This window comes from Rutidosis leptorrhynchoides, chromosome 9 (genome assembly GCF_046630445.1).
Source record: "Rutidosis leptorrhynchoides isolate AG116_Rl617_1_P2 chromosome 9, CSIRO_AGI_Rlap_v1, whole genome shotgun sequence".
Classification (NCBI taxonomy): domain Eukaryota; kingdom Viridiplantae; phylum Streptophyta; class Magnoliopsida; order Asterales; family Asteraceae; genus Rutidosis; species Rutidosis leptorrhynchoides.
Window position 1 is genome coordinate 293243704 of NC_092341.1, and position 13567 is coordinate 293257270.

The 13567-nt window shown below is 29.6% G+C and overlaps 2 protein-coding genes across 2 annotated transcripts; one reads left to right on the forward strand and one right to left on the reverse strand.

The window, feature by feature from the left end:
- Nucleotides 1-5837: 5837 nt before the first annotated feature.
- On the reverse strand, nucleotides 5838-9332 carry LOC139866483 (probable glucan 1,3-beta-glucosidase A). The gene is made up of 8 exons (XM_071854720.1): nucleotides 9103-9332; nucleotides 8852-8971; nucleotides 8421-8612; nucleotides 7853-8011; nucleotides 7351-7520; nucleotides 7095-7250; nucleotides 6421-6773; nucleotides 5838-6322 (listed from the first exon to the last, which is right to left on the reverse strand). Exons 1-8 carry the CDS (start codon nucleotides 9304-9306, stop codon nucleotides 6141-6143), a joined length of 1536 nt encoding a protein of 511 aa, XP_071710821.1. The 5' UTR covers nucleotides 9307-9332; the 3' UTR covers nucleotides 5838-6140.
- A 2352-nt stretch (nucleotides 9333-11684) lies between these two features.
- Nucleotides 11685-13359, forward strand: LOC139868875 (protein FAR-RED IMPAIRED RESPONSE 1-like). The gene is made up of 3 exons (XM_071857215.1): nucleotides 11685-12218; nucleotides 12282-12592; nucleotides 12876-13359. The coding sequence occupies exons 1-3, from the start codon at nucleotides 11685-11687 to the stop codon at nucleotides 13357-13359; spliced, it is 1329 nt and encodes a 442-aa protein (XP_071713316.1).
- The last annotated feature ends 208 nt before the right edge of the window (nucleotides 13360-13567 follow it).

The following is a 13567-nucleotide window of genomic DNA, read 5'->3' on the forward strand; positions in this document are numbered from 1 at the left end:
ATAATAATAATAATAATAATAATAATAATAATAATAATAATAATAATAATAATAATAATAATAATAATAATAATAATAATAATAATAATAATAATAATAATAATAATAATAATGATTATGATAAAAATTTTGAGAACTACCTCTTAAAAATGAATCTTAAAAAGAAAAGACCCCTACAGGGTTCGAACTCGCGACCTCCTGTTCATCCACAAACACATATAACCACCCAGCCGTTTTTGTTTTTCTGATAATATTAGGAATCCCTTAGTATACAACCCGTATTACTTTGCTTCCATTTTCATCTTCCACAATTGATCAAAGCAGAACAAACACAACCAAACTTCACTGAATTGATTCGAAGGTTTTTAAATGAAACAAAAATCAACCCATGTGGAGTGTTTGTATCACTTAGCAAATAAAAAAAAATTTAAAGAAGAAGAAGAACATAGTTCTGTTCGACGCAGCCCAAAACAAAAATAATAATTTGATTTCAACAATAAGAACATTTTAGGTAAAACTTCCTACACGAAAAATGTTTTAAAACCTTTCTGTAATCGTTATCAAACCTCAGTTTTACTTAATTCGTATCACAAAATTCAAATTTAAATGAAGAACACTGTTTGACTTTTTGAGTTTAAAAGTTTGACTTCAAAAATTCTTGCTTGATATTAACGATTGGGATTTGAAACTTTGCAAGCAGTTTAAATGGAAGATCCTAACAACATGACGTTTACACATTTTGCAAATCGATTCGAATTTGAGAATTGAGTAAAAAGTAGGCGTACAGAGTATGTTGAGTTTCTTTAAGTTTTCTGTTTATTTTCTCTTATAAAATCTGTGATTAACTGTTATAATTGATAATGATGGTGAAGGAAATGAATGATTTTATCAATATCATTGGACTAAACATTTGTTTTGTAGCAATTAGAAATCGACCAGATGAATATTCGGGTACAGATAATTAAATTAAAATAATATAAACTGATGGAGATTGTTAACAAACTCGTACCATTTGTTGGATTAATATCAGAAATTAGATACCAAAAGTACAAATTAAATACAGTTGAAAAGGATGGAAACTGGATTCATGATCTTTTACTGTCATATAAGTATTTTAATCATATTTTTATAAATATATATATCAGTATACGTTTTTTTGTTTATATATGTATAATATATATATATATATATATATATATATATATATATATATATATATATATATATCAGTACATTATATATATATGTATGTATTTATATAACTGATTATATATTTGATTATACATATATATATATAATTCATAAGTTTTAGTATTGAAAATGTTATGTATTAAAAATATTAATACTAATAATACTAATAATAAAATTATTAATAATACTATTGAATATTAATAATAATACTAATAATTATATTGGTAATAATAACTTCTACAATAATATAATATTAATAATAATAATACAACTTAAACATATCAAATTATATATATATAAATATATATTTTATATTTGAAGTAATAATATTACAAATATTAATATTAACAGCAATAATAATGAAAGTAATATTAATATATCAATTATATTCAAACTTGTGATTTAATATAATACCACTTATTATTTATGTAATATTATATTACGGGACGTCATTTACTGAATGGTTAATATTTATATATTCTATGCATTTATTTAATAGAAATCTTATATAGATTGTATTTATATATTCTATGCATTTATTTAATAGAAATCTTATATAGATTATATATATATATATATATATATATATATATATATATATATATATATATATATATATATATATATATATATATATATATATATATATATATATATATATATATATATATATATATATATATATATATATATATAGTGGTAGGATCAAGAGGGAAGTAACCATTCGGGGGGAAGCGGGGGGAAGCAAAAACTTTTTTTTTTTTTTTGTTTTTTGAAAAAACTTTGTTCACGAACATTATAGATGAGATGAAAATATGAACATTTAGTAGAGACACTTTGTGATAAATGTTTTTATTTTGGCGGGAAAACGCTCGAAGAAGTAATATATAACAATTATCATATTTTTCGAGCGTATTTTGAGGTTTTAGCTATTGGGGTTTAGATATTAGGGTTTAGATATTAGGGTTTATAGGGTTTAGATATTAGGGTTTAGAAATTTAGGGTTTAGGGTTTAGATTTAGGGTTTAGATTTAGGATTTAGATTGAGTTTTTAACACGAACGGTTTAGAGTTTAGGGTTTAGGGTTTAGGGTTTAGGGTTTGGTGTTTTGGGTTTATGGAATAAACCCAAAACACCAAACCCTAAACCCTAAACCCTAAACTCTAAATCGGGCTAAATTTTAGTTCACAAAACATGGAAAAAAAACGTTCATATTCTTCACGAACAATATTATCTTGAATGTTATTTTTGTCGATCGTTTTCTAGCCTAAATAATAACATTCATCACGAAGTGTCTCTTCTAAATGTTCATATTTTCGTGTGATCTTGATGCCGGAAAAAAAAAATTCAAAAAAAACGAAAAAAAAAATTTGCTTCCCCCCGATTGGTTACTTCCCCATTGATCCTGCCCCTATATATATATATATATATATATATATATATATATATATATATATATATATATATATATATATATATATATATATATATATATATATATATATGACGATCGCTCCAAATCCATATGGACGAACACGTCATTCATTGATTTCATTGCGAGGTATTTGACCTCTATATGATACGTTTTGTAAACATTGCATTCTTTTCAAAAGGTACACAATAAATGAATATCAATTTCTAAGGTTTTCAACGTTTGATGATTTCTACATATAGACAATCACCATAAATAATAGTTTACCATAATACATTCGTTGACAATGAAGTCAAAATAAGATACACGGTGATGATTTTGTGAATGCAAAGTTTTCTTGAATAAAGCATGTATGACTCCATGCACATAGCTTGTATCACATATAAGCAAACAGCGAAAGACTTCTAGAAACCTGAGAATAAACATGCTTAAAAGTGTCAATACAAAGGTTGGTGAGTTCATAGTTTTAATGTTGCGCATAATCTGTATATAAAGGTGAATCACAAGTTTTCAGTTGTTTCATCCAGAAACGTTTATCAAAATATTCTACAAGATTGAGCACCCTGGTAACTAAACTTAACGTATATATAATTTGTACCCTTTGTATAATCATCTTAATAATACACGCAAACCAACGTGTACGCTTCTCAAATAGCATACGTCCGTTAAAAGGCTAGTGCTCTAGCTCGGACGGGGATATCAAGCCCTATGGATCCATATATAACTACTCGCGCCCACCAGTTCTTATAACCGGCAGTTACTAGTTACCAAAGCTAAGGGATTTTCGGTTCAAACTCGGTGTAGAATTTAGTATGTACTTGTATCCATTGCGTTTAAAATAAAGTGCAAGTATTCTCAGCCCAAAAATATAGATTGCAAAAGCAATTAAAAAGGGAGCAAATGAAACTCACCTTAGCAGTACATAAAGTCGTTCACCGAAATGTGACCGAAACTTGGAATACTAAATAACCGTAGATCTCAACCTAGAGAACATATGTTGGTCAATAATTGTCTATCAAGCTAGGTCAGGTCATAGTGTATCACAATCCTAATGCTCGAGATCGACATACAAAAGTTATCCAAAGTCGTTTCAAAAAGTCAATTTTGACAATAGTTTAACAAAACGAGACGTACCTTATATAAGGATTCATTTACTCGGTTGGTAATATTCAAAAATCCAATTTACCAATCTTACAAACGAGTTGTTTAAATCTTAATTGCAGATTCAAAAGCAATTTCAATTAACGTCAATCATAATTCAGTTGATCATATATTTTAATCAGTTCATCGAAATTATTCGATATCTAAATGAAAAGTTATTGATTTTTCGCCAGCTTTCCAAAAACATGTATATCATATACCTTTTACCAGTAATATATGTATTTAATTCGTGATTCATTATAAACTGTTTAACGACGAAATTTAGCATACAAGCATATATAAATATATATACTCGAGCACTAGACATGGATACACATTTAATATATAAAAGATAAGATATGAATGCTCACGTATCAATATTGTGATTCAATATTGCAGGAAAGTATGTAGACGCAACGAAGATGAAAAACACTAGATTTGATTCACAAATATACCCCCGAACATTTCCCATAACCTCCTTAGCAATAACCCATAATTTCCTTAGCTCTATCCCGCTCGAAAACATATTTTGAAAGTGACACGCTCATGACCTCGTCGTAGTATTTTATGTATAATACTAATTAATAATACTACTACTAATAATATTAAGATTAATAATAATAATAATAATAATAATAATAATAATAATAATAATAATAATAATAATAATAATAATAATAAATATAAATATAATATATATTGAGAGATAGATGCGAGATAGATGGATACAGAAAAACAGAAACGTTCGATATTTATAGGACCAGACCTGTCCCACCTGCCCATGCGATCGCATGAGTTTTCAGTGTTTTTGCCATGCGATCGCATGACCGCCTTTTCCGTTTTTGTTTGCTAGTTCGTCGACATCAAATAGTGTTTACTGTAGCAAATAGTGTTTACTGTAGCAAATAGTGTGTACTGTAGCAAATAGTGTTTCACTGTAGCAAATAGTGTTTTACTGTAGCAAATAGTGTTTTACTGTAGCAAAGTTATTTTTACTGTAGCAAATAATGTTTTACTGTAGGAAAGTCGTTTTTACTTGTAAATATATATATATATATACATACATATAATTGTTCATGAATCGTCGAGAGCAGTCAAATGTAATTGAATACATGAAACAGTTCTAAAATTTTGAGATTCAACTTCATAGACTTTGCTTATCGTGTCGGAAACGTTAAAGATTAAGTTTAAATTTGGTCAGAAATTTCCGGGTCATCAATATATATATATATATATATATATATATATATATATATATATATATATATACTTATTTATTTACAAATATTTTATCTATATATATATACTATATCTATATCTATATATATATATATATATATATATATATATATATATATATATATATATATAAATATATATATATCTATATATATATAAATATTTTATCTATATATAATATATATATATATATATATATATATATATATATATATATATATATATATATATATATATACTTATTTTATCTAGCTTAATTATTCTAATTATTACATTCCAATTAATTAAAGTATTTCTTTATGAACTCATAATATTATATTTTCTTATATTTTTATTTATATAATATATACATATTTATTTACAAATATTTGTTCGTGAATCGTCGAGAACAGTCGAAGGTCAAATAGATATCTGAAACAGTTCAAAAATTTTGAGATTTAATTTAACAGACTTTGTTTATCGTGTCGAAACCATATAAAGATTATGTTTAAATTTGGTCGGAATTTCACGGGTCGTCACATTTTTGATGCTTTTAAAGTGTTAAAAACTTGATGACACTTATAGGTGATATGTTAAATTATTCATGTTTTAAGACGTTCAAAATAATAGAAGTGTTAAACAATGAAACTTATTTTTGTAATGATTGGAGTCGTGTATTACCAAAACAGAAAAAATTAAATTACATGTTTATTTAACAAAATCAAATACGTTTCTAAGAGTTGTAATCCCTTGAATCCATTAATTTTTTTGAAATCCAAGGGACCAATGAGAGCGCGACATGTGGCGCAAAAATCACATGTGATTGAAAAAAAAATTCGAAATTTTTTTTTTTCCGAATTTTTTTTTTTACAATCACATGTGATTATGCATATCAATCATATATGATTGTAAACCCAATTACATGTGATTATGCATGTCAAATCCAATCACATGTGATTGTTCGGGTAAATTACATGTGATTGTAAAAAAAAATTCAAAAAAAAAATTCAATTTTTTTTTATTTAAATAATTTTGTTTCGAAAAAGAAAATTTTGAATTTTTTTTAATCAAATGTGATTTTCGCGCCACATGTCGCGCTCTCATTAGTCCCTTGAATCTCAACTTAATTTATGAATTCAAATGAATATTCGTCACATTTCTAAAGCTTAATGTACCCGTTTTTAATCATCCACTCCATACTCCAATGGTTATTAACATTTTTTAGCGACCAATAAGACCACCCAAAACTCGCACGCCCATACACGTCTTGTTGCGCCTTCGAAAATCTCTGAAAGTCCTCTTTCGTCGCTCCTTGTACTTGCCACTCGGCCACCCATTCACCTACAATATAACAAATTAGCATATCATCGTTACATCGAACTAATAATTTAAAGTGTCATATATCTAGTTAACAATGTAGTCATAGATACTATACATACCAACAAAAGTTAACGGGCCATTTGATGTTGTAATGGCTTGCAGCTCACTAGAACGGTTCACTCTGACGTAATCAATGTTTTGGTCCACAGTCATGCTATTGAAAATATCCCTAAACAAGTTGTAGTAATGAGTATCAATAACTACATCTTTCATTTTACTAACTGTAAGTGGTAAAAGCTCTGTTGCATCAGCTCCAATTCGGGATGATATAATCACAAAGGCGTTGGGGGCATGTTTTCGTACTGCTTGGTAGCCCGCCTCATAATATTTGCTCAGTACGTCTAGTGGGACTCCTGATGCACGTGGCTCGTTTATTAGCTCAACTGCATACAAACTTGGATTTGGGGCATACCTATACATACAATGCGTCGTTTGAACCAGGATTAGAAACTTTGTAAATCAATTTGGCAATTGTTTTAGTTCCCTAGCTATATACTTAGGATTAACCTAACTTGCCAATGATATTTAAGCTATCAAGACCGATTAATCCACCAAAACTATGCATTAATTGATTGTACCATGCAACTTATTGATACATTATTTTAGTGTATTTATCAATTCAAATGATGAATTCAGATTATGAATAGCGTTTAGTCATTTAGTTTTATCAAACGCACCGCAGATGAACTTTGGCTAACATTATCAATAAGCAGGTTGTGGGTTCAAGTCTTACCTAGCAGTAAAAAATTCAATGACACGAATTGTTTCTTGTATGGATTCCTCTGTTTGGCCCCATAGAATCGAACCATCCCTACTAGCGCTATGCTCGTAACCATTTTGTGAGCCGGGAGCGGCATGTAAATCTAGTATCACCTTCAATTTGTATTTCCTATGAACAAATTTGGTTAGATAGTATTAAATGTTACATCCCATTTTGGTAATGAACTACACAGTATATGTTTAAATATAACAAATGAACGTATGCATACTTTGCCCATAAGAAGGCATTATCAAGATGCAGCAATGATCCTCCGACGTAGGGCTTGGGCGGTGTCGGATCACTAGCGGTCCACCATCCTATTGGAAGTCTCACGGCGTTTAATCCACTTGTCGCGATGAATTCAAAATCTTTTTCAACTATGAATGTGTCCCAATGATCCTATATAAAGTCAATGTAGACCACAAAAAGTCAATTAGCCATTTAATTAGGAACATCAATTTGAGTTGGTTAACTGAGAATTACTAGTCAAAGTCAACACTTTTGAATTTTTAGTTATTAAAAAATTGATTTACGTTGACATTGGAAGGCAACCATTGATGACTATTTAAACGACTTTTTAAACTATCATATCTTATGCTTTAATTTGTTGTTCATTGTTCGTTTATGAGTAACGATCCAATGGTCAATTATACTAAAAGGTGACCCAACACAAAATGAATTAACAAACAAATGATTAAGGAGTACTAATAACCAAATATAAATATACGTACTTTCATAATTTTTGGTGCTTTTAATGGACCGTAACCATTAGTGATTTGATACTCTCCTTGTAATCTTTGAACAATCGTCATTTCGAAAACTGAAGGATCGTCGTTTCTCCATCCTCCGTTTGCTTGGGAATTAGCAGTTACAAGATCCTCTGTTTTGGCCTATAGTCATAGTCATTTTTATAAATCGATCGTGACATTCAATTTCAAAGATAGTAAGCTTATATAGTTCTTTTCATATATATTAATTTATTTATTTATTTATTTACAGAGTATCATTTCAAGCCAAATTGTTAAAACAAATATTGGTTATGTCAAAAATATACCACTATGTCTAATAAAAAATGTTCACCCTTAATATTTTGTTTATCTCAAAATTATTGTTCTATACTCTAAATAACAAATTAAAAATCGTTATAAATTTATTAATATATTTTAAATTCACCAAAAAGTTAAACTGAATTGTCTTTATGTGATGGAAGGAGCATTATTTATTTTATATATTTAATACTCCCTATATGGCTATATTAGTAAAGAAGTGTTTAAAAGTGAGACCCATAGATGAAAGAACCTGCAAAAACAGCCCGTTTGGTGCTTTAATTCGAACACGGCTAGGATCATCGGGTTTTCTAATTATTTCAAAAATACCCGATGCTTCAGAATTAGTCGAAATTGCGACCAAATTGACCCCAGCTGAATCCAGTCCTAGAAACTGGTTGTTAAACACCTTTATGTGAAAACTCCTCTCATTGATCCTCCACAACTGCACCACAAATTATATTTAATCAACTATTTTGTAACATATAAATAAATCATTACAATTTTTCTATAGTAAATATCGAGATACGTGAGATATTCGTTAGGTTTGTGTATCGCATTATGACTCATATAAATAGAATACAATGTTACATAGTGGGGTCTAACCTATGCGATTTATATAAGATAAAATACAATATATACTACAGTGGTTATCTAAAAATAAAGAGTCGCTAAGAAAATTACGCGAAATGACTCCCAACCAGAGGCAGATGTACGGTTTGCTACGATGATTGTGCCTCCACCGAGCTCTGCAGATAAGTATTTCCCTATAGTTGCTGATTTAAACTGAAGTTCAGTTCCATCCTGTTAATCAAACAAATATAAGATAAAAAAAAAATGCTGCATAACTTGTTTGGTTTTGGCTTATGTTAAGTTAAAAACATGCCAAAAACTAATAAGAATAAAAAATAAAAAAAAATAAAAAAAAAACAAACCAAGAAATCTTTATTTGGGATGGAATCAAATAGTGAAGGTTTCATCCAGCCTTCAGTGACAAGCCAACCTCCGAGATTAACGGCTCTGATCATCTGATGATTGTTTGTGCTTAATAATGTTCTTCCATTAGAAATGAAGAATACATGTGCAAACACAAAAACAAACCTCAAGAGTTGACTATGTTTTGTATGTGGTGTTTTCATTTTGACTATTTAAAATTATTATGGGATCGAATAGACCGATATATCTAAATGCGGAGAGTGCGGGTACATATATATAGGAATTGGTATTTGAAGGCTAATTTGTCCTATTAAAAAGTAAAATAAACTTTAGAAGAATCTATGGTTAAAGTTGATCTTTTTCCTTGATTTGATAATTAGATTGATGATGTTGTAGAAAAAGTCAGCGAAGAGCACGGGTCGTAATTCGTAAGAGTCGATCAGAAGATATTATTGTAATGCATGCGCTAGTGTATTTTTTCTTTTTCGTTTTTTCTTTAATTTTAAATTTTATTTATTTTAATTTAATTTTATTCATTTGATCATTTCCCATATAAGCTGATCCGTATACCTTTTTTTTTTTTTTTTTTTTTTTTTTTTTTTTTTTTTTTTGTCATACACGACCAAACTAAGATTATGCGCGATGGATTAGGATTCTCTAAAGTTGCTAAAAATATGACTAGTCATGTTAGACAAATAACATCCGTTAGATTTAATAAAGGGTTAAGATTGAAAGTTTTTCTCACCTTTACCCTAACTTCCGTCCTATTTTTCACCTCAACTTCCCTCTATTTGTCCATCTTCTTTTACATTGTTCGTGGACGTTTCATATTTGGGTGGATTTGTTTAAATGGTGGAATATTTTTGGACTATGCCGTCGTCTATTTTAGAATTTTCATACGATTGGTGCAATGGTATGGGTATTAAAGCTTCGAAGTTTTGGAGTTTAATTGGGCCGGCTACTATTTGGGCGATTTGGAATGCTAGGAATGAGGTTTTGTTTAACGGGATTTACACGTGTTGGGTCGGAGTTATTTCGCGTATAAAGTTTAAGGTGTTCCAATGGCTAGTTAACGCAAACATATGTGAAAGTCACCAACTCTACATTTGGATTGACCAGCCGTGGCTATTACTCTAATCAGATGGAAGCTTCTGTTTTATTATTATTATTATTATTATTATTTTTTTTTTTTTTTTTTTTTTTTTTTGCAATGTTGTCGTTATAAGTCTACTGTAACTCTAAGCCTCCCTTTAAATCATGTTTGGGCTTAGTCTTAGTTGGGCTATATCAAGTGGTGGACAAGTTCTATTGTAGTCCAGCTTGATGATTTTTGTAATGTTTTATTTTTCACTTTCTGTGAAAAATTTGATATATATTAAATTAAATTCCATGTTTTTTTGCCAAAAAAAAAAAAAAAAAAAAAAAAAAAACTTCCCTCCATTTTATTGACTTTCCTCCATCAAATTAATGCAACATACTAACAATAAATAATAAAATAAAGATTCATTCATACGGAGTAATAAAAAACAAATTAATCTTAAATTTAGAATCTGACTCCATAAAATATCGAAGACTTGATCTCCAACAATCAATTCATTTTTCAAGTTAAATTTGAATTCTGATTCCCATTTACAATTTTCTACAACAACCACCTGAATCTTCAAAATTATATAAAAACTACTCCGTATTTGATAATGAGTTACTTTTGTACTCGTAGTAAAATTACTTAACATGGATTAGTGATTTGGCATGAGAAATTCTACAATTACCAAATTCTTACTAAAGAAATTTTACTAAATGACATGGATTAGTGATTTGGCATTCCATGTCATCCCACTAACTTATTTCAAATTAACTTTCCCTTTAACATGCACGATCACTTCACCAATCCTAAATTAACTGACATAAAATTACTTAACATGTTAAATTTAATTTTTCTCTAATCTTCTTTTTTTCTTCAAAATTGCAACCACTAAATACCTGCGATTGTTATTCAATATAACTATCTACAAAAATATGGATGAATCTTCATATTTATCTTCATCATCGCAGATTTCTTACACGTCTTCTCCATTAGAAGATGATGATTTTTCATCAAATACAGAGGACCAAAATTCTGATAACGAAGAAGACTAGTAAGTTGTATATTAGTATAAATATATATTATTTCTTTTTTTGAAAAGATTATATTTTACTAAGCTTGATTGTAACCTTTTAAACTAGGCCATATTGTTTATTTAATTGCAAGTATTTAAAACGTAGTCTTTCTTTGTTAGCATAATTGTACCATTTAAAACATATGAGCAGAATTACGTTACTTTGATCACAATTTTTAAATATTGTTAATTGTAGGGCTGAATTTAATAGCATAGAAAATAAGAATAACTATGAGCAAAATGTTAATAATGATGAAGACTATGAAAATAAATGTAATGAGGATGCACATGCTAAAAAAAAATCGTGGCAAGAGTGTTGATCAAAAGGAAAATATTATTTTGAAAGTCATGAAAATGTACATGCTCAAGAAATAAGTGATAAAAGTGAGCATGGTGATGAAAATATTGAAGAGCCAAAGACAGGCATGGTATTTGACACGGTTGAAGAACTCACTAACTTTTATGCAAACTATGGGAAGAAAATGGGATTTGGAGTGTGTAAAAGGTCTTCCCAAAAGTCTGACACAAGTGAGGAGCTAAGGTATGCTACTGTTTCATGTCATCGTGTTGGAAAGTCAAAATCGACAGCTCAAAATTCTTTAAATCCACGTCCTATTACAAAAACAAATTGCGGTGCAAGAGTTAATGCAAAGCGTGGCAATGATGGAAAGTGGTATATCTCGAAAGTTCTGCTCAAACATAACCACCCCTTTAGTCCGAGCAAAGGGCGATTTTATCGATGTAATAGGGTTGTTAATTCTCGTGTGCGAAGACAACTTGAAATCTTCCAAAGAGCCGGAGTAAGAATGAATAAAGGTTTCAATTCTTTGGTCGTGGAGCATGGTGGATATGAAAATATCCCATTCACAGAAAAAGATTGTCGTAACTACATTGATAAAGTTAAACGGTTGAAATTTGGGGAAGGGAACGCTGAAGCAATTCAAAGTTATTTCATGAAAGTTCAATCTACGGATTAATTTTTTTTTTATGCATGGGAATTGGATGATGATAATCGTTTGAAGAATTTGTTCTGGGCGAATGCAAGGTGTAGGGCAGCTTATGAAGAATTTGGGGACGTTGTGGCCTTCGATACAACGTATTTGACAAATAAGTATCATATGCCATTGGCTCCTTTTGTAGGTGTAAATCATCATGGACAGTCACTATTGCTTGGTTGTGGATTGATTTCCAATGAAGATACTAAGACATTTACATGGTTATTTCGAACATGGCTTACATGTATGTCTGGACGTGCTCCCCCAGCCATCATAACAGACCAAGATCAAGCTATGAAAAAGGCAATTGAGGTTGTTTTTCCCAATGCACGTCACAGGTACTTAATTTTCTAACCAAGCTATGATATCTTTTGTATGTTTTAAATACCTTACATAATTCACTACCACATGCATATGCTAGCACACTGACATTATAATTCACTACCATGCATATGCTAACACACTACAGTGGACATCAAAGCATATTATTGGTATTTGAAAATAATCTACTTTATCATGTAAATGTATAGTTAATTTAATTAGTTTTTGTATCAATTACTATTTTCGGTATTTTGTATAAACGGGTTAACTTTTAAATATCTTTATTTGTTATACTTGTAGGTGGTGTTTATGGCACATAATAAAAAAATTACCTGAAAAGTTTGGAAGGCATAAGAGATATAAATCTATAAAGTACAAGCTTAAAAAAGCCGTGTATGATTCTTTGACTTCGAACGAATTTGAAAACAATTGGAATCAAATGTTAGAAAGATACCGACTTGAAAAGAATAGGTGGCTGAAAGGTTTGTTTGTTGAAAGATATCGATGGGTACCTTGTTTTGTTAAAGATTCGTTTTGGGCGGGGATGTCTACCACACAGCGAAGCGAGAGCATCAATTCATTTTTTGATAAATATGTAAACAAGAAAACTACATTGAAGCAATTTGTGAAACAATATGAAAATGCTTTAAGGGATAGAGCCGAAAAGGAAAATATTGAAGATTTTAAGTCTTACAATTCGTGGTATCCGCCAATAACCCGTTATGCCATGGAAGAACAATTTAAGGGTGTTTACACAAATGCTAATGTTGAGTCCCCAAAATGATTAAGGATTTAATTATGACAAAACTGTAATTTATTTGTACTAAAATGTTATGTGCAGCCAGCACAAGTTTGTTTATGTATAGACAGAAGATATTGCTGTGTCGAGTGTAGTTTGCTGCTCCGTCCACCAGCACAAGGTAGACAGTGTTCTTCAATCAGCACAGGATGTGTACTCAGCAGATCAAGAATATCAAGTGTCTCGGCAATGA

Bases quoted from the DNA above. Each gene is read 5' to 3' on its own strand.
- LOC139868875 (XM_071857215.1), top strand. From the start codon at position 11,685: ATGGTATTTGACACGGTTGAAGAACTCACTAACTTTTATGCAAACTAT. The intron at 12,219-12,281 runs GTTCAATCTACG...AATCGTTTGAAG, and splicing joins TTCAAAGTTATTTCATGAAA to AATTTGTTCTGGGCGAATGC. The intron at 12,593-12,875 runs GTACTTAATTTT...TTATACTTGTAG, and splicing joins TTTCCCAATGCACGTCACAG to GTGGTGTTTATGGCACATAA.
- LOC139866483 (XM_071854720.1), bottom strand. From the start codon at position 9,306: ATGAAAACACCACATACAAAACATAGTCAACTCTTGAGGTTTGTTTTT. The intron at 8,012-8,420 runs GTTCTTTCATCT...CTATGACTATAG, and splicing joins CAAACGGGCTGTTTTTGCAG to GCCAAAACAGAGGATCTTGT. The intron at 6,774-7,094 runs GTAAGACTTGAA...TTGTATGTATAG, and splicing joins ATTGAATTTTTTACTGCTAG to GTATGCCCCAAATCCAAGTT.